The following is a 22,114-nucleotide window of genomic DNA, read 5'->3' as shown; positions in this document are numbered from 1 at the left end:
AGCCCCTATTGGTAGTGTTTGCCAATTTCCAGGGGATAATGCTCATGCTGAAAATTTAACAATTAGCTCTTGCGAACCAGTATGAACTGACTCCAGCACACTTCTGCCCCCTACCTCTCTATTAAAAAAAGTATGAACAGAAACCTATTTCCTTTCCCTCCAATACCTCCCCACCCAACACATTGAAAGAGAAAAGGCAAACAAATTCCTTGTAACGAATACACATAATCAAGCAAAACAAATTCCCTCAATGGCTGTACACAAAAATATATATGTCTCCTTCTGCATCCTAAATCCATCACCTCTCTATCACTAATACCATGTTTCATTATCAGTTCTTCCTCTGCGATCAGGAATGATCATTGTATTGATCACCATTCTTTAAACTTTCCAAGTTGCTTATTATTCTTACAATGTTGTCGATTGTATAAATGATGTATAAATATTTGGCTCTGCCCATTTCATTTTTCATCTACTTACATTTTCAATCAGGTAAAACCCATGAAGTTCTTTGCAAAATATCCTACCTAACTATTTTCCAACTGCAACAGAAAGCATTGTCCTATCTATATAGTTAGCTTACCTTATGGTGCTACCAACTGTGTTAACAGAATTACCTCTGGGAATAGAATTGACTAAATTGCCATTAAATGAACATATCACTTTGTATTGATTTTTTTCAAAGACCAAAAATACACTGCTCAAACTCAGTCTCCACTTGTACTTTGCCCACAGTAAGAACTTGCTTAATGTCTACTGTTAAAAAGAAAAATTTAGAAGAGTAGTCTATTTGAAATGTTTCCTTTATTTAAAAAAAAAAGAGCTATCCACCTCCCAGTGAAAAGGAAATGAATTTTATTTGCTTCATCCTCTGATCCTCTTCATAGCCACTAAGATCCCATGGATTTCAAGGGAGAAGATCAACTTTTTTTACAGTATAGGAAAGAAATAGAACTAAATGAGCCTGGTCAGTGAAAAGAATATATCCCTGTACCTGCATCCCTTTGGGAGAAAGTATTTGGAAATGTGTTTTTTCTCAATTTCAAAGGAAATAAAACGGAGAAAAAGAAACCACAAAAATATATGCCTATGTAATATAGTCATATATATAAAACATAGTCACATATATATTTACAGAATACATAGAATTTATTTTTTACATATGTATCTTTATATTGGGTTAATTCTTTAATGTTTCAGGTCAAAAGTCAGCATGTGTTTGCTAGTAACAGATCCCAGAAGTCAGTATGCTGTACGACTTCCTCACAAACTCCCTGGCATGCACTACAGTGCAGAGGAACAGTGCCAGATCCTCTTTGGAACCAATGCAACTTTCTGTAAGAACATGGAGGTAAGTGCTACCCTGGGGACACAACCTGAGTGAAAAGCTCAGGAAGGAATAAAAAACAAATCCGCAGGACGACTGGTCCTATTTCACTTACAGATCATCTAACATGCGAGCTTGCATGCACATTCAGTATGGCATCACCACATTGCACGGAGTAGGAGAAGGCTTTGCAACATTATTGCTCTCTAAATGCAATTACCTAAATTTTATATTTAAATTTAGTGAATAAATCAACCAATAAATATTTATTAAGTGTCTACTATGTGCCAGGCACTGTCCTAAGTACTGGGAATACAAAAAGAGGCAAGATAGTCCCTGCCCTCAAGGAACTTAAAATATAATGAAATAGGTGACTGGAGAAAATAAATATTTAAACTGTCTTCTTTGGCTCTCAGATAAGGTTTCTGCACTCTGTTACCTTTAAAGTTATTAAATACTTCTGGGTTATAGTTATTCAACCACTTAGCAAACATCTAATAAGCTCTTCATAGAATGAATTTGGCAAAGTAACATATTATTATAAGCTAACTAAGAGGCAAAACCTAACATGTAGGGCCATTTGACATTCTGGTGGCTACTGAGAGGACCAAATAAACAAGATAAACTTGATACTTGAGTGGATTAATGATTTTATCAAATGGGGCTTCTCTAGTCTCTAATGAAGCTCATAATTCAACCCTTACCCTTTGTAATTTGTGTATGTTTTGCTGCACAAAATCTGCAGAGATTTTAACCATTGTGTGTAAGAAGACTTCTTTTTTGTTTTTCTAATGTAAAAAAAACCTGCCATTTTTGTATAGCTTAAAAAGTACTGTATATAAGTTAACCTATTTGATCATCAAAATATCCCAAGTGAAGTACGCAGAACAAGTATTGTTCTTTACATTTATAAATAAGGAAATGAGTTTCAGAAGGGTTAAGTGACACCAAAAGGTAGAGGAAATAATAACTGTCAGAGGCAGGAATGAAACAGGGGACTTCTAACTCAAGATCGCAGAGGTCCAAGTGTACCCATGTTGGTGGCCTCTCTCTTACCTTTCTCATTCTATGTTGAACCAAATTGTCCCCTTCCCAGCTACATAGGAAGTGCTCTATTGTAAAAGAATCTTCCAAATCTTTTTTTGACAGTCCCTATGATTTTATTGGTGTAGGCAATGCCTGCTAAGGAATCTTCCTGTACCAAAGTATTTCAGAAACTTCTCTGCAGCTTACTTATTCTTAGAGAGTGTGTATACCCAGAGGCTCACAGCTGGTATGTGTCAGAGACAGAACTTCAACCCAGGCCTTCCTGTCTCTATCCACTAAATTATCTTGCTTCTCCTATATCACTGGAAAAAGATAATCTTTGTTTTGTCTAGGCCATATAGTCACATAGTAGATATCTTTTTCACAGAATGGGTTTTATATGGAGACAGAACAGGTGACCAACATCATAATGTGGCTTGAAGGGGAATAAGAGTTCTTTGCCCAAAACCATCTATTCTTTTGCCTTTCTGGGTGTCTGGAATTCCTGGTAATATTCATTTCTTTTGCGCATGGCAATTAAGAGCCCTGTAGAAACTAATTTTAACATTTAACACTTTATTATTGCACATAATCAGGAGATTACTCCCTCAAATCACACTTAGATTAGCAGGTAGGTCTCCAGAGCACATATAACACTTCTTTCTTCAGTGTTCTTAGGAGATAACCTTAAGCAGTTGTGGGTGGTTTCCTTGATATTATTATTTATAAGCCCCCACAGGTGTGTTCCCTTTTGATTATTAAGTAGATATCAATTAGCCATCCAGATATAATTAGAATAATATATAATATACTATAATTTTAGAAAAGTGTATGAAAGAATAATTGGTATAAAACATCTACAAATGGGAAAATACTCTCCCACAAGTACATAAAGAGTCTGGGGAAATGGGCTCAAACTTAGAGAACTCATGTGTCAAAGGGATAACTCATAGCTCCTGGTTGCTGGAAGTCCTTTTCTCTGTCTCGTGGGGCCCTCTTAAATATCCCTTTATGTATGGTGGAGCTTTCTACTGGGCTCCTTGTAGAGTCCTGAAACTTTCCTCAAAGTATCTAGTTTTTTCTCAGTTTCTACTGCAGATGCTATCACTAGCCATTACTCTTTTGGAAAGTTCAAAATCTCCCAAAGTTCACAAAGTCATTCTATGGTCAATGCTAGGGGAGGAGAGTGGCGTTTTTCCTTCCCTTCCTAAGCAATTACTTTTCAGGTCCTTGGCTAGAATTGCTTCCACCATAAGGCCAACTCACAACTAGAATGACCAGTTCCCAACTAGCTTACTCTCTCTCTTTTTTTTAATCAAAGACCTACAGGGTATGACTGACTTCAAACATGACATACTTCCTATGTAGCATCATCTCATTTCATCTAATATAAACTTCCTCATCTTGCCTCATGTACGCTTATAAATTTCTCACTGTCCTCATTTATCTTTTCTACATCCCATCACCCAATCCAAGAGGAAGAAATGGCTCTCCTCTCTTCCAAATCTAATCATCTACAAGTATATTCCCTTGAACCTCCCCCTTCTCATCCCTTCCATGACCTTGCTCCCTTCGTTCTTTTTCTTTCTAGTTTTATTTCCTCTTACCCATCAAAAATGTTCAGGTCTCCCTATCCAAAAAGCAAAAATCTGCTTTCAACCCTGCTATTAATGTAAACTATCATTCTTTCTCCCTTCCTCTTTTCATTGCCAAATTCTGAGACTTTTTGCCTTTACCTCTTCAGCATCCATTCAATCTTCCACTCTTCCTGTAACATATTTCTTTTCTACCACTCTCCTGAAGCTGTTCTCTACTCACTTTCTTATAGCTACTTGAGTTATTTTACATTTCTCCTTATTTTCTTTTGACCCATAATATTCCTTCATTGCTTTAAAAAGTCTTTTTTTGCTTTTACTCATCTTTTCAATCTTTCTACTTGTTTTTGTAGAGTTTTCTTTTGAGGATTTCTTTCCTTTTTTCTCTGTTATTATCTGTACTTGTACTTTTTGGCACATTTCTTCCTGTTTTGAAGTGATGAAGGGCATCACTCAGCCATCTTGACGAAACTCGTTTTATGATTTTTCAAAGCACTCCGATGAATGTTCTTCAAAACACATTTGCCGATGCTTCTTATCACTGAATCTAATGACCTTAAAAAAAAGGTCTTTGTTTTTCTGGAGTTCCCTGCAGCATATACAATTCAGGCAGCATCGCAGTACAGGGGGTAAAACACTAGATTCAGAGTCAGTATCTAAGTTTCAGTCCTTTTTCTCCCATTTCTAGTTGTGTGACCTTGGACAAGTCACTTGTCTTCCTGAACCTCAGTTTTCTCATCTTTAAAATTGGAGTCATAATACTTGTACTACCTAGACTACAAGGTACTCTACAGGCAGTTAGGTGGTTCAGTGGATAGTGTCCTGGCCTTGGAGTCATGAAGACCTGTGTTCAAATCTGGCCTCAAATACTAGCTATGTGACTAGCTAAGTAGACACTTAATAATTGCTTATCAATTCATTGATCAATTAATCCTGGGCGAGTTACTTAATCTCTGACTTCCTCAGTTTCCTCAGTTGTGAAATCGGGATCATAGCACCTATCTCAAAGAGTTGTCGTGAGTATTAAATGAGATAATATTTGTAAAGTGTTTAAGTACACAATAGGCACTTAATAAATGCCTGTTTTCTCCCCCTTTCCCCACCTGCTTCGTAGGTCTTTTGTGAGAGAAATAATCTATAAACCTTAAAGTGGTATACATAAAAAGTGATTTATTCTTATTGACAATTCTTCCTTCTCATTTCCTTCTCCCTTGTCTTCTGTGACAGTACTTGTGATACCTGTGATACATACCTACTACTACTCATGATTTTCCTTCTACCCTTCTAATTATTCTTTTTCTGTCTTATTTGTTGGTTCCACATTCTCTCACCCTTAAACATAGGTAGTCTCTATGGTCCTGTCCTTGACACTGCCTTCTCTTTTGTCTCTCTATTATTCTCCTTTGGACATTTGATATACTCCCGTGACTTCAATGTTTACCTCTTTGCAGAGGACTCCTGACTCTCTACTTCTACCTATGACCTTTCCCTTGAAGTCAGACCTGCTATTCCCAACTGCTGGATACCTAAATGGCCTACCTATACCTCGAATTCAATGTGTCCAAACCTGAACTTCCCTCACAAAACCTGACCTTCCCTCTAACATTCCTCTTTCTGTTTTTGGTACCTCTGTGACGTTTTATGTCCCTTACACCTTTAAATTGATGATTCTATGACTGCATCTAGTTACCTGGCCATGCAACCTCAAACTATCTTTGAAGATTCTCTGTTCCTCTCTCTTTCCTCTCCATCTTTTTCTGCCAGTATTGCTCTCCCAATGTATCCTCCATCTATTCCCTCTTTTTTACTTCCATTCTAACCACGTTAGTTCAGGATCAAATTTCACCTCACCTAAGATAAATTCCTAACTGGTTTTCCTGATTCTAGTCTTTTCCCTCTTGAATCCATCTTTTAAACTACTGGCTGATTAGGCTTTCCAAGGAACCACTTTAATCACATCACTACTGCCTGATTCTTTATAAAGATCAAACAAAAACACCAGGAAGTAAACTCCAGATTTAAGCAAAGAATAAGTTCTGAGTAAGCTGGGCAATTTCCAAGGAAGATTTTTTAAAATAATGAAAATTGATAGATTTGCCAAATCGCAGAAACCTTCAAGTGTCTCTCCATTCCCTACCAAATAAAGCAAAAGTGCCTATAAGCACAAGGCCCCTAATATCTTATTCTAATCTACCTTTCCAGCTTTATTTCACACTACTTCTTTTTGCAAACTTTATGTTTCAGATAAACAAGACTATTTTCCACATTTTTGTCTTACCGTATCTGTGCTTTGTTTTATGCTGTTCTCTATCCTTGAAAAAGATTCTACCCCCTCTCATCTTTGTTTACTGAAGATCTTCCCTTCCTTCCAAGCCCAATTCAGGTGTCACCTCCATTATGAAGCTCTCTTCTTTACCCTCCCAGCTGAAAGTGACCTTTCCCACCTCACATTCCTCAGAGTGCTTTGCCTGGATCTCTCATTTGTACTTGGTCACATTTTCTCTTGTAATGGTTATTTGTGTGTATCTTTTCTGCTCATTCATCTGAAAGTTCTTGAGAGCAGGCTCTCTGCTTTTAATAAATGTTAAAATAAAATGAGTCACAGGACAAGTAAGTTTTTTTGAGGAAGTCAATGGCAGCGGGGAGGCAGAAAAGACAATCTGGGAAAGGCAAGAATGGATAAAAGCAAGGGGCAGGTCCTGCGGGATTGTGAGGGCCTGAAGAAGATAAACGGGAGCATCACTGAAGAGAAATTTTGCCTATTTCCCAAATTTGCTTGGGGTGAGGTATGTCTGTGCATGTTAGGCTAATAGGATGAGTCCCCCAAATGGGTCATGGCCTAATGTGAGACAGGAGCCGAGAAAGGGAAGCTACTCACAGTACAACCACAATGATTCTCTCCTCAGGAAGCTGTTTGGTTTAGCATAGGTTGGACAGAGAATGGATGGAGAAGCTATACTCATCTAGAATGGAACTGGAACAGAAAGGTGAGAAGGAGAGAAGATTAGATGGTTTTTCTCTCTTCCATTAACATAGTAGTAGAAGTCAACAGAGAATAATCATTTCAATCCATTTACCACCTTTCTTCCAAGGAGCTCAAAATACTGAGTGTATATTGAGAAAGAGTCTCCCTTTTTGTAAGTTGCTATGGAAGTCAAAAGGAGGAACATTTATTCATGTAGGTCACCAGGAAAAACAAAACATTTTTTCCTACTTACGCTTTCCTTGAGAGTTTCACAGGTAATAAAATGAATGAAATCAGCATTTTCTTCTCCAGGCCCAGTGTGAATTATTACTTGCTCAGAGGAGTGAGGGAGTCCTTATTTGCAAGACTGAGTTAAATGACTTACATTTGATGTTATAACAACTAGTCAGCGGTTCAGTGGTGAAGAAAGAACAGAGCTTAGGTGTCCTCATTATAAGGCCAGTTATCTTTCCATTAAGAATTATCAAAGGAGATAATGTATAAGAGGTCAAGGGAAGGAGTCTGGAAGGAAAATGGGAGAGGGAATTCTTCACACTAATGACCTCAAAATAGTCCCGCTAATCTTAAATAAGGGAAGAAGAGGTAAACCATGTTTTGATTATTCCTGATTTAGGGAAGGGTTACTACCAATAGGAATAAGCTAATTTACATGAAACCCAAACATTTAATGTTTCATTTTCTGAATTGTATGGTTTTCATTGACACCCTTTTCATTCGTTTTTTGTGGCTTTACATTTCTGGATTTTGGTTAACCTTCATTATTTGTGTTGTACTTATCACCAACAGAACATGAGAAATAGGTCCTCTACAGCTGGGGATTTTTTATCCTGCAAGTGTAAAACCCAGGCAAGCAAAAATAGAGTAAGACTCTAAAAGCCACCTCTGGCCCCTACCCAGCTTTCAGAGATGTTTCAGCAGTGACGTGAGTTTGAAATATCCTGAAAGATGGTTGCTTCTGCGGCTGCTGATAATGATAATAATAATAATAATAATAACAACAATAGTAGCTAACACTAACAGTATTTATATAGGACAGCTAGGTAGAATAATGGTCCTGGAGTCAGAAATACATGCTTTCAAATCCAGCCTCAACATTTATATCTCTGTGACCTTTGGGTAAATCTCTTCACTTTGGTTTGCCTCAGTTTCCTCATCTGTAAAGTGAGAATAACAATACCACTGATCTCACTGTTGTTGTGAGGACCAAATTAGATAATTATTGTGAAGCGCTCAGCTCAAGGCTCTAGACACGTTGCCCTTGTTGCTCAGTCATTCAGTCTTGTCTGACTCTTTGTGACCCAGTATAGGAGAGATACTGGAATGGTTGGCTATTTCTGTCTCCAGTGCATTAAGGCAAACAGAGGTGAAGTGATTTGCCTACAGTCAGCTAGTGAGTGTCTGAGGCAGGTTTTGAAATCAGGTCTTCCAGACTCCAGGCCCAGGGTTCTTTCCACTGAGCCACTCAGCCACTTCCATCAGGACATAGCAGGAGTTAAATATTCATTTCCTTCTTTCTACTTCAATGTTTGCAAAGCACTAACACAGTCTCCCATTTGATCCTCATGACAACCCTGTGAGGTAAAGTGTACTTTATGCTCCATTTTACAGACGAGGAAACTGGGGGTGAGAGAAGTCAAATGATTTACCAGGCATCACATAGCTAATGAGGTCTAAGGTGGGATTCAGAATCCAGTCATCCTGATTCTGAGTCTCCTAGCTCTCTACACGAACTAACCTTAGACTAGATGGTCATGCACGGGTCTACTTCTGGAGCTTGGGTCTACTTCTGGAGCTTACGTCTACTTCGGAGAAATAATAGGTTCCTTGAAAACTTCTAGATCTAATTGATTTTCATTAAAGTGGCCCCGATACCAACTTGCTCATATGCCTTCCATATCAGCATGCCTTCATGTTCAATTCCCTCGAGCACAAGAGAAAATGAGTGATTTTTTTCCAGTACCACCTAACACATATTACCCAAGGGCATCCTGAGAGGTTCCAGAATAAATCCAAATTCCAGTGGTATAAACCTATTGTACCCTATAAACCAAGAACTATCAATAGGTTTCATGCTAAGATTAGCATGGACTCTTGAAGACTAAGAATAGATGAACTTACGATTAATTGACTGCGAACCCAGACATGTTGGTACCCTTAATATTCAATTCCATTTTCTCTAAATGCTTAATAAATAAAAAGAACAAGTTATATGAGAAGAGACATTAAATGTGTAAATGTGTGAAAACATGGCAACTTTGTCCAAATTTCGGAACTAATTCTTCAGGGCACTGATTCCCAGTTAAATAATTATTTCATCGTATAATATGAATTCTCAACAAAATTCTCAAAATTATTTTTAATTCAGTAGTTTCCCCCCAAAAATGTACATGTAGGTATCATATAGAACTTTTAGTAAGGAGTCAAGAGTGTCACAATCCCCAAATGTTAAGAATCGTTGATATTAAGACCAACCAGTCTCCTTGTCAAAACTTAGATACTGGCATTCTGATCCATCTCAAAGATACTCAGATCTTTAGGTTACACTAAAAATTATTCAATGAAAGCTTTAATTGATATATCTCTTAACTCTTGGTTTTGTGAGAAACCAGACTTCTGATTCTACATTATAGTCATTTAAGTCTACTTTGGAATAGAACCTAAATATTATTGAAGAAACTGCTTTTTTGTGAATTTTTTCTTTTTCCTTAAAAATTTCTGGAACTTTAAACCTATTATGAAAAAGAAAATAATAATAAATTATAACAGGGTTTCAAAACTGCCAGAGGAATAAAACTGTTGAACACATGCTGATGCTGGGAATCTACTATAAGTTTTAACATTTTCTGTTTTATTTGTTTTGGATTTGGAAACCAGTTAATACAGAACATGAAAACAATGAGAAAAGAATCTGGGTAGGTTGTATTTTCAGGATCTTCTAGTGTAACTATAGACCACCATGACTACTATAGAAGTAATTTTGTTATTTTATTCATTTTTGAGGATGGGGAGAGGAGATATAAAAGTCTTAAAGATAACTCCAGATGAAACTCACTTTCTGATGATTGGGATTCTTCCATTGACATTCACACAGAATCATAGATTTTAAAGCTGGAATGGGTCTTTGAGATCATCTTGTCCAATTTAAAAATAAGACACCTGAAGCCCAGAGAAATAAAGAGATTTGCCCCCAGTGACTTGCAACTCACACAGGTAGTAAATGGCAGAGCCAGAATTCAGATCTAAGTGCTCCTATTTCAGATCCAGGCAGTGCTCTTTCCACTACACCATTCTCACATCTTTTATTAGGATAAGGAAGTGGCATTTCTGGATCTGCCACCCACAGTAGGAAATGCCAACTTGCTATGAGTGTTTCTGATGCTAGTATATCATATCCAGAAATCTTTCTGAGCTGGTCTTAGATTTGTGTGCATTCTTTTGGTGCAAGAGATCAGTGAACAACTTTTCAAAGTCCAATCCAAAATAAAAGCTATTTCTTCATTTAAGTATTTGGAAAAAGTTTTGAAAAATTTTGCTATGTTCCTTGAAAATAGGCGTGAGACAGCTTACTGCTAGGTTAAATATTTTCATGCCACTCACTGAACTATGTAAAAAAATTAACACCAAACAGTCAGTTTTAATTTTTATAACACTTTAGTTTCTCCCCCACACCATTGTATCTCTCACATCTCATCTGCAGAATGCTTGTATTGTAAGTCTCTAAGCTGTCTACAGAAATATGAACCAAAATAAAAAAATTGGCATGTGTAGTTGGCATCACTTCCAGAAGTTATTGGCAAATATAGCTGTCTCTTATTTTAGCCAATGGTAATGTGGTATTTTTAATTCAATAAAGCATTACCCCAAGAAAAGCCCAAATGTAAAAGTAATAAACATTGGACAGTAAATATTTGTTAGAAAAAGGAAGTACACTTTAGGAAATTAGCCTACTCAATCTTTTTTTTATGATTATATCTTCACCCTGCTTTCATGCTTTTTTAAAAATAACAGAGCCACTTTTAAACATTTCCCTGGAGTTAATTAAACCCAGTAATCATGTCAGATGGTTCACAAATCATAAAATATGTACGCTCCCATGATTTTCTAACCATAATGTTACTATTCAAGAAGGACATGGAAGGGGTGCTTTGAGGTCTGACAGTGCTTTGTCAGTTTGTTTCTTTTTGTTGTTGTTAACAGAGGTCTTGGAGGCTTTCAGTTAAAAGGCAACATAGTATGGATGTACAAATCCGTGACATTATCCAATCTACTTGTCACTTAGATTTTCCCAGTCTTTTTCTCAAAGTATATGACCCATTTTAATATAGGGAATCCCCCATAGAAAAGAGTGACTAGAAGTGGTATTGATCACCCTTACTAGTTGATTGACATCTGACTTCTTCAAGGATCTGAAAGGAAGATTTAAATCCTTTATTTTCCCTTTTTTAGTTTTGTTTAAAAAAAAATAAGATCCAGTTACCAAAGCAGGAATTCATTGTTTTAAGTAACATAGAATATAGGAATAAGGGAAGGGTATCTTCTTCATTCCCATCTACTTTATTACTGCCTTAAACATGTGGCATTTATTATTTTTTTTAATTTGTTTCTTTTTCTGTGGTAATTGGTGGAAAAGACTGTGAGCTCTGTGCCATTCCTCCTTTCCATGCCCTTTTGTTTAATATGACCTCTATTTTTCATTCATCATCACCCATAGTACTATCAATATTACTGTTTTCCAGGTTTCTCCCCAGCAAAAAAAAAAAAAAAAAAAAAAAAAACAATCCTACTTTAGTAAATTTGCCTATGTGTATCATCCTCAATTTTTCTTAATTCTAATCAATGCCATTCTGTCATTCATAAGTCTATCTTTATCCTTTCCCTGATTTCATTGAGGTTTGCATCAGTTATAATCAGGATCATTGTTTAGGTCTTGCCAGGACATTTTTCCCCCAAGTTAAATTGCCCCCTTTTTCTTACAGGCAAAAAAAAAAAAAGAAAAAAGCTAGGTTAATCTGGCAAGACTTGAGGTAACTAGATTCAACCTGAAATTACACACAACCTCTTTCAGACAATGTTGTACAGTAGTAGACTCTCACTGATGCCAGTTTTGAGAGCTGTCTTGACTGTCTCATTCTCAGCTTCTTTCCAAGCATCTGCATCCTCTCCTGATGCTGTTGTACTTTTGGCAGCCGATAGTCCCAATTTTCCAAAAGCGTTTGAAAGTTTACAGCAGACTCCATCCCAGAGAGCCATCTAGATTTTTTTTTATTTTTTGGTAAGCTGACCTCTTTTGGTGTCCTTGACCTCTTGACTCTCTTTCCTGAGCAGAGTGCCCGGACCCCTCGTCTCTCACGGCACAGCGCGTGTGAAGACGGAGTCTCTGCATCGGGGGCACGAATGCAGAGAGCTCCAGCAAATCGTGCAGAGCAACCAAATTTGCTTTTCAAGCTGGCGCGTCTGCTGAAGGGAAGGCTTTCAAATTGGAGTTGTATTTGTGGAAAATTTGGATTAGTATCTTTTTTCATCCATTTCTTGGCTTTTCTTTTTAATCTGCTTTTTGGCTTGTTTATCGGCAACACATTTTTGAGGGTTTTTACATAACCATTATCTTTCATTATTGTTTTGAATCAAAACTCTAATCCAGATACACTGACATTAAGTAGATGCATAGTATAGACTAGCATGCTCCCACATAATAATGACTTCTGTACAAAACTCAAGAAAAATATTAAAAATAAACTTTTTATTCAATTATCTTCAAGGACTGAATACGAATTTTATAGAACCCGAAATTCACATATAACAGGGCTCTTTTTTGAGCTCAGAACTCTAGTGAAGTGAATACAAGATCACTCAATAACTGGAATCAGACACAACTGAACAAAAATCAGAGAAAAAAGGGAGTGCATAGAACTTTCTCTGAGCCCTACTACACTTAACCACTAAGAGGAAACTTATTAGTTCTAATTTCTCTAATTACCATTTTGTTATCCCCTCACCTCCTTACTAACCTCATCTTAGCACTGCTGAAACTGATGGCATTTAAACTTATATATACCAGACAGACGAACTTTTAAGCTACAGCTCAATATACATTTGTTGGGCAGTTTTGTATAATAGAGGCAATACAGCATTGGGGGTTAGGTGCTGGGTTTAGAGTCAAGAATACTCTGGTTCAAATCCTCTAACACTCACTATGTGGCAATTTAACCTCTATATGTTTTAAGCATTTTCCTTAGACTTATCTATGAAATCATTGACATGTTGGAATCTGTGTCAATGAAGGCAGACTGATTGAAGGGAATTCCCATAGTAGGAGGTCTCTACGCTGATGAAATCACACATTGGACATGTATAGTATGATGCAATCACATATCCTCTAGGCACATTTGTTGTTCAGTCGTTTCAGTCATGTCTGACTCATCACCCCATTTGGGGTTTTCTGGACTCTGGAGTGTTTTGCCATTTCCTTCCCCAGCTCATTTTACAGAGGAAGAAACTGAAGCAAACAAAATTAAATGACTTGTCCAGAGTCTCCATAGCTGGTAAGTATCTGAGGCTGAATTTGAGCTCAGATCTTCCTAACTCTAGGCCTGGGTGCTCTATCCACTGCACCACCTAGCTGCCCATTGGGCACATACACTAGCCCAATGAAGAGAAAATATGAGACACATGGATTCACCGTAAGCTGGCTAGTGGTGGAAGAGAGGGAGTAGTTTAAGCAATGCAAGAAAGAGGCATTCCATTAACTTCCCTGGAGTGGGAGGGTACAGGCTATTGGACCTGGGCATAATGAACGAGGTTTCATAAGTATGCAGGCACTTTGGCACAAGAGTTGTTTTTTTCATGAGCAAGCTGTTAGAGCTTGCTCTAATCACCCAGGGAAGGTAACAATTTCCATCCTCCAGACAATAGCAGAAGTGCAGAAGGTAATCTGTAGAGTCGCCAAGGACAATGAAGAAGGCCTGCAGAGATGTAGTGGTGGCCACCAGAAGTTGGAAATGAAAGCAGAAAGTGATGGGGAGGAGAAATCCCAGTCTCCACCCATGTTGACGTCCTACCTAGGACAATATTGTAGTGCTTGGGGGAGTTCCAAAAACAAAAGTTCTCTGATTCCTTCTGTTTGGGGGCAATGAGCCTAAGAAGTCCTAGAAGTGTACCCAGGAGGATGCCTCTGATACAGGGGCTCTGTTAGAAATTTCCATGACTTTCTGGTAATTTTTAATGTTTAAAAATATATAAATTTTTAAAAACTAACAGCAGCTTTTGCTGCTTCTTTCTATCTAAGAATCGTATTTCCTTCTTCTTGCCTGTCTCTTATTCCTTTACTTCCTAAAGCACAAGTTCAAGTGTCCCTGTCTTCTTCAGGAAGCCTTTCCCAACTCTTCATTCTAGTACCTTCCCTCTTTTCCTTATTCCCTATTTATCCTATGCATAGCTTGTCTGTACATTGCTTACACTACATTGTAACCTCCTTCAGGGCAGAGATTGTCTTTGACTTCTTTTTGTATTCCCAACACTTACCGCATTACCTGGCACATAGTAGAGACCATAAAGATATATTGACTGAATATCACGATTCACTGGAATTGTGATTTTAAAATTTAAAATTTTTAAAAAGTGGATGACATTTTTAAAATATTCTCTCCAATACGTGGTCATAAGAAGCCTTGGCCCCAGCCACCTGGAGGGATTATAGTAGAAAAGAATATTGAATTGCAGTTGCTATGTGTTACCTGGGATTAGAATCTTCCTTCACCATGCTACCTTCCTACCTACTGACATTCTTAACCTTGCTACCCACCCCTGACAAGGACTATGATGGGAAGAATGGGAGATCCAAATGGATGTCTTGATCTCATATTTCCCAGGACCCTTCCAGTAACTACTTCCATGAATCCTTGCTCCGATGAACCTAAGAACTAAGGACCCAATTAATTGTTATTTGCCCTATTCTGTGATTAGTAAACCTACTTCCTCCTCCTCTTGGTTCAAAGCCACTGTATATCACTGTGTACTGAGGGAAAAGCTCCTTTGTCCTGATGGTACAAATACACACACATATACATATATTTTATAAATGTATGTGGAATACAATATGATAAATACATACAAATATACACATAATACATATGTATTATATGTATACATATACATATATTCTATAAATATAATATATGCATAACATAATGAACACATATAAATACAAATAAATACATATATACACGTGATGCGTGACTGCATAATAGATATAATTCTAGTGATAACAGATTGAAAACAAGTACATTTTAAAATCTATGAGAAGAAATTGGGAAGGCATATAGTTTCATGTCCCACAAGGTTTAGTTGGAATCCTAGGTCTAGGATAAAGCTTAATCAAGTCCATTTCAGAAGATTTGCCTTTTTCTTCACCAATTACATGGCAATTCTATTCCTGGAGAACCACCACATGATTCTCTTTCTGTCATTTACATGACCATCTATTTATGAAGGTGATGATCAAGATAAACATCTGAATCAGAGCTTAACTGTTACTGCCTGATGAGACCAGGTCATAAAATCATAGCATTAGTAATTACCAGAGGTTGACTAGTACCTCCTGCCACTAGGTAGGACTATAATCTAATCACACTTCTTTCCATACTCATGTGCTTGTCTGTCTTTCCTTGACAATTTTTCATAGAGGATCTTGTAATGTATTCACTTATTTCACTTCCAGAGATTTCCTAATGGAAGCAATTGGGTTTTGCCAAAACTGACATTTTCTCTATTCAGTTAAGAAGCCCTATCATCTAAAGGTCTCTAAGCACATCAGTATGTCATGATGAAAATTTTAAAGGCAATGATTCACATCTATATAGATTTTTAAAACTACAGAATGCATATGTATGTGCATAAATGTGAATATATATGTATATGTATATGATGCATATATATATATACATACATTTCTTTAATAGAGAAATATTGATTTCTCCAAATTCACACAAAATGGGAACAAGAATGGAACCCATCTTCTTCTCATAGTATCCTGCTATGCTTGTATGAGAAAGTAGAATCCAAGGCAGGAACCATACAAAGCTTAAGAATTATGATTAAAAGGAATCAAGTAGCACTGTCACCATTTTCATTCCACAGAGTAGCTGGTCACAGGTTTTTATGCTAAATAGACCACATATAGAGACTTGAAGCACCATTCCTAAGGAATGAGTTGTGGACTTGGCAAATTATAGAAGAGAGCATTATACAGCAACATTCATCACTTCATCTGGCTTGTATTTCTGGAGATCCCAATGAACTGTTCGCTTCCTGGAGAACTCTGTTGAGATCACCACCATATGGCCTCATTACTACAAAATTATTTTCCTTTTTTTGTGTTTCCTTTTCCTGTGGAAGTTGTAGCGTTATTTAGCAGCCCTGGAGTATATTATATTGAAGCAAGTATAATCATGGTTTTATTTTTTGTTATTACTCAGAACAATGCAGTGAAGCCGATTGCTATTAATAGCCCTATTTTTCAGCTGTAGGAACTCTTAAAAGCTTTGTTCCAAGCACATATAAAAGCAAGGTGAGCAATGTAACTAGGACTTGATCACAAAACCTGTGATCAAGTCTTCTTCTTTTTCTATTCTTGCTCCTCTTTTCTAATAACATAAACTATTTAAAGATAAATATCATTAGTGTAAAAGATGTTGTGGTAAAACATACATGCCCTTTTTATGTTCTTTGTCTTGTTATCTCATCAAATTCCACTATCAACTATTCCCTCTATAAAAATGACTCCCAGATCTATATCTCGAGCCCCAAGTTCTTGGAAGAGCTCCAGATCAGCTATTTCTTAGATCTCTCTTAGTGTATTGGTACTTTAAACCCAGTACAAAGTAAACTGACAACTACAAACTCCCTCCCCGCAACTGTTCCTTTTCCTGACTTCCCTGTATATGTCAGTGTCATCACCAATCTCTCTGATTTGCCTTGAAACCTCAGAGTTATCTTTGACTCTTCCTTTATCTCCCCTCTCACCTACACTCAGTTGCTATGTCTTGCTTACTTCTTCTCGAGTGTTACTTATTTCTGGAGTTTTTCTTCTCCCTATTCCCATTGCTATGATTCTAGTTTAGGCCCTTTTTACCTCTTCTGGACTACTACAACAACTTCCTAACCAATCTTTTTGTCTTTATTCTTCTTCCCCACTCCCATATCCATTCTGCACCCCAACGCATCTTTCTACAACATAGCTCTGTTCATGAGTCATTCAGGCAACAAGGATTAAGTACCTACCTACTGTGTGCCAGACACTATGCTAGATACTGGAGATACAAATACAAAGAATAAAAAATTCCTATTTAGAAGGAGCTTACAGTCTCACAGGAGAGACAAGTATACCTGTATGTACATATGGAAAAAAATTTTAAAAATATAGGTATATAACATATAAATAAATTATGTAAATACATATGTGTTTGTTTGTACACAGACACCACACACATTGTATCATTAAGGCAAGATTTATGACCTCGAGGATGACCATGAACATGCCTGAATGGTTTGGAATCACAAAGTATGAAAAACTCTTTATGTAGAAGGCAGAGGAAATATAACATTTATTTAGACTCCAGAGGATCAAATCCAAGAACCAATACCCCCAATTCAATATAATAGCAATTATATTCCAAAACCAGTAAGCTCACTTCAATGTAGTAACAAGGAAATTATAACATGGTATTGTAGCAAGGAACCAAGTCATCCTGTAACCTCTCTCTGCCCCGCCCCCTCCCGGGGGCTCTCTTGTAAACCATCACTCACAAATCCTAACTCTCTGCTCAGCACTCTCTTCTGCAGCTCTGACAAAGCTGGTTCTCTTGATGTCTGCTCTTCAGGGCTCTCTTGATGTCTGCTGCTTCAATGTCTTCCTCTCAGTTTTCACAGCTCTCAGTTCTGCTCCTCTTCAGTTCTCTTCCCCTTTTCAATTCTGGGCTCTCCTTTTATATAATCCTAGCCAGCATCTGATTGACTAGAATTCAGGTGTCTGATTGGCTGAATTCATGATTGACTAGAACTCAGTGCACATACCATTGGTTCTGGTCTTAGCAACTCCCCTTAGGGTCCTGAGGGCTTCACACCTACATCAGCTTATCAACTAGTAAGTAGGGGCTTTAGGCCTACTTACAAACAAAGATATAATCAAGCTTTCCTACCTAGGCCCAGCTGAGGCCTATTGAATGAGTGGGGAAGATCTTCCTTCGCACACATATACAGGGTGATTAAATATGAAGTATTTTGGAAGGGAGAGCATTAGGAGTTAGGGAGATCCAGAAAGGCTTCATTTAGATGATGGTGCCTGAACTGAGTCTTCAAGGAAGAAAGGTACTCTGAAGTACAGCCAAGGAGCGAAGACAGTCTGGCCATGTTGGAGTGGCCAGTGTCGAAGCACAGAGATAGGACTGTAACTCAAGTTTGGCTGGACAATAGAGTACAGGAAGGGTACAATGTTGTAATAAAGTTGGAAACACATATTGGAGCCCAGTTGTGTAGGGAATTAAACAGTAAGAGAGGAGAGTTTATATTTGATTCCAGAAGCAATAGGAAGTGACTGGAATTTATTGAATATGGGAGTCATGTGGTCAGACTGGCGCTTAAAGAAAATTACTTTGCCAGCAATGTATAGTAAGGACTAGAGTGGCAAAAGACTTGAAGCAGGGAAACTAATTGGGAGGCTGTTGCATTAATCTAAGCTAGAAGTGATGATGGCTGTGAACTAAGGGGGTAGCTGTGTGAGTGGAGAGAAGAAGCCATATGTGATAGATGTAGAAACAGCAAGATATGGCCGCCAATTGGATATGTGGGATGGGGGAGAGTGAGGACAATCGATTCTCATCCTCATTTTGTTCAGAAATCCTTAGTTTTATCCAGCTTTCATATAACCTACCAAATCAGGCCTATCTCCCATTATTCTCCTTCGTACATCCCATATTCTAGCCAAACTGGATTATTTGCTAGTCAGCCTGTGTATCCCTAGCTACATGCTTTTGCTCATTTTCCCCTCCGCCTGAAGTTCATAATCTTCTAGTTGTATCTTTCCAAATCCCCATCTTTTAAGACGCAGCACAAATACTATCTCCAAGAAATCTGCCTTGGAGACCGACAGTAGTCATTTCCTCTTCTGAACTGCCCACTCTACTATGTGAACTCTGACCTAAGTATCATTTCATATAATGTCTCTCTTGATGCTTTCACTTATTTGTATCTATGACATCTTTATGGGGCCAGAGATACCCTATAGCAATTAGCTTAAGAAAGTATCATGCTATCGAGGAAAGAACATGAAATTTGAAGTCTGAATATGATGCAGATAGAAACTCACATTCATGTAACACTCTAAGGTTTGCACAACACTGTACATTTGATTCTCACAAAAACCCTATGAGATAGGTGCTATTGTTATGTTCATTTTATGTTTATTTTCATTTAGTTCAAAAGGCTAAGTGATAGGCCCAAGGACATACAGATAGTATTGGAATTGGGACTCGAACCCTGTTCTTCATAGCTCCAGGTTCAGAGGCTCTGCCGTTTGCTAACTGCATGACTTTACAGGTTGCTTAATTTTTCTGGTCCTTTGCTTCTTCTTCTGTAAAATGGGGATAAGAATATTTTCTTGGTCTATCACACAGGTTTGCTTTGAGAATCAGATGAGATAATGCAAATGAAAAAACTTTGCAATGGCAAAGCATTATATAAATGCAAGCCATCATCAATGAACGAACTGTTTAACACAACCTTATTCCTATCTGTTTTGATCTGTCCTAATTATTGGACATTAGAGCCACATAAATACACGTAAGTATTATTTGGCAGTTCTCGATTTCTTTTACATACATGTGTATACACACATGCAAATTATATTATTGAACTACTGTAAGGTTAATGTGTGCTGAAACAAACTCTTTCCCAAGTTACAATAAATCTTTACAAGACCACCTGGCCTAGCAAGTAAGATTCTCATCTTTTTATTGTACTATTGATATGTGAACAATAATAAGAGAATATATATTTTTGACAATATAATATTCCATTCAAACCTCCAACTTCTTTAGGATGATCAGTACAGACACTTCTGACAAATGGGATAGATCTGAGTCTTTCTCTAACTCTTTTCACCCTTTGTTGCTCAACTTTTCCTTCTATTTTTGGTCTCTAAGATGTCTTAGCATTTTTGGCTTTTGAAAAGCAAGAGTTGCAAATCCATTCTTATTGAATGGTGCACATGTTTAAAATTGCTTGAAAGTGCTCCTTTGACGATGCCCAAAAGTCTATAAAATTGTGCTTACCCTTTGATCCAGCAATACCACTGCTAGGTCTAGATCGCAAAGACATCTCCCAAAAAAGGGGGAAAAGACCCAGTTGTACAAAAATATTTATAGCAGCTTGTTTTGTGGTGGCTAACAATTGGAAATCAAAGGGATGCCTGTAAATTGGGAAGGCTTAAATAATCTGTGGTTTATGATTATAATGGAATGTTATTGTGCCATAAGAAATGACAAGCAGGATGATTTCAGAAAAACCTGGAAAGACTTACATGAACTGATGCATAGTGAAGTGAATAGAAGCAGGAGAATATTGTACACAGTAACAGCAACTTTGTTCCATGAAGAATTGTGAATGACTTAGCTATTTTCAGAAATACAACGATCTAAGACAATTCCAAAGGACTAAGGATTAAACAGACTATCTGCCTCCAGAGAAAGAACTGATATTGATTAAATACAGACTGAAGCATACTATTTTCATCTTCTTTGTCTTATTTTTTCTTTTATTTGAGTCTTCTTGTACAAAATGAATAATGTGGAAATGTTTCATGTAATCGCACATGTATAACCTATGTGTGATTGTTTACCATCTTAGGGAGTGGAAAGGGCAGGGAGGGCGGGATAGAATTTGGCACTCAAGACTTCAAATAAAAACGTGTTTTAAAAAGTGTTCCATTGGAACACATGAGCATATTCAAGCTTAAGAGTTGGGGTGAACACTATACTTGATTGCTCTACACAACTTTGATCTTTACTCTTTCTTAAGAGTATGGCCTGCCTACCCGTCCATCATCTTGTCTACACTCTGGAAGGTTAGCTTTTTTTCACTAATGCCTGAAATTAGCCATGCTTGATTACGATGTATTGAATGAGTTGTATCTTTGACTCATTCCATAGACAATTTAGGAGCATATGGGTGTCTGTCTGTTTTATCCATGTGGGCATGTTGGTTCAACATTACAGCTTTTCTGTCTTTCTTTGAGTAATTTGGGAGACATAAAGGTATTGAGACATGCCCCAAATCAGAGAGTGAGTTCTTACACATCTTGAATTTGAGATTTTATTTTGATGACACATTTTTGACTTCCAGATAGTTGATGTGTCATGTCAATCCAGCTAATTCTTTTTGACATAATTCTTGCAAAAGGTTTGGAGTGAGAGTTAAACTTTTTACTATATATACATATATAGACATATAGATGTGTTTATATATGCATGTATATCCCTATCAAAAGCACTATGCTTATAATTTATTTGCATATAAAATGATTCAGATTTTCTTTTTTTCCTATCCTCCCATTTTAAATTGCAAATATTTAGTACTAAATAGCAATTGAAAAGAAGTTATCTTTTCTGACACTATTTACAATTCAGAGCTTGTATACCAATATCAATAAATTTCATATTGGCCTTGGAAATCACTAGCAATAATTTTTCCCTTCCCTTTGCAATTGCAGCATTTGATGTGTGCAGGGCTGTGGTGTCTTGTGGAAGGGGATACATCTTGCAAAACTAAGCTGGACCCTCCTCTGGATGGCACTGAGTGTGGGGCAGATAAGGTAATTACTTACTTCAAGCAGCCATCTTTTAAGTCTTCTGTGGAACCACATTCCTCTACTTCAATTGGCAATCATCAGAATCCTAATTTAAGCATCTCAGAGGGAAACTGTAGGAGAGCCCTCATTGACCTTTTTCAAAACTGGTTTCCATTTCTTCACCATTCCCCATGACACTTATCCTGTAATTCTCTTTAAAAAAAAAAAGAAGAAAAATGACACTTTTGTTTTATAATATCCCCACCATGGTCTGACAAAACAAGAATGATTTGCCTTTCCTTAGGACTGTTGCACTTAACTTATTGGTAGAGATATATAAA

The 22,114-nt window shown here is 37.2% G+C and overlaps 1 protein-coding gene across 1 annotated transcript in view; it reads left to right on the top strand.

Annotated features, from left to right (window-relative positions):
- ADAMTS17 (ADAM metallopeptidase with thrombospondin type 1 motif 17) overlaps nt 1-22,114 on the top strand; it is a 506,671-nt gene that overhangs the window by 272,745 nt on the left and 211,812 nt on the right. Inside the window, exons 10-11 of the mRNA XM_036736388.1 lie at nt 1,201-1,351; nt 21,696-21,797. Of these exons, the coding sequence (XP_036592283.1) occupies nt 1,201-1,351; nt 21,696-21,797 (253 nt within the window). The remainder of the gene's footprint in view (nt 1-1,200; nt 1,352-21,695; nt 21,798-22,114) is intronic.

The sequence above is a fragment of the Trichosurus vulpecula genome, chromosome 8, assembly GCF_011100635.1.
Source record: "Trichosurus vulpecula isolate mTriVul1 chromosome 8, mTriVul1.pri, whole genome shotgun sequence".
Lineage (NCBI taxonomy): Eukaryota > Metazoa > Chordata > Mammalia > Diprotodontia > Phalangeridae > Trichosurus > Trichosurus vulpecula.
This window is presented reverse-complemented; position numbering and strand designations above follow the sequence as displayed.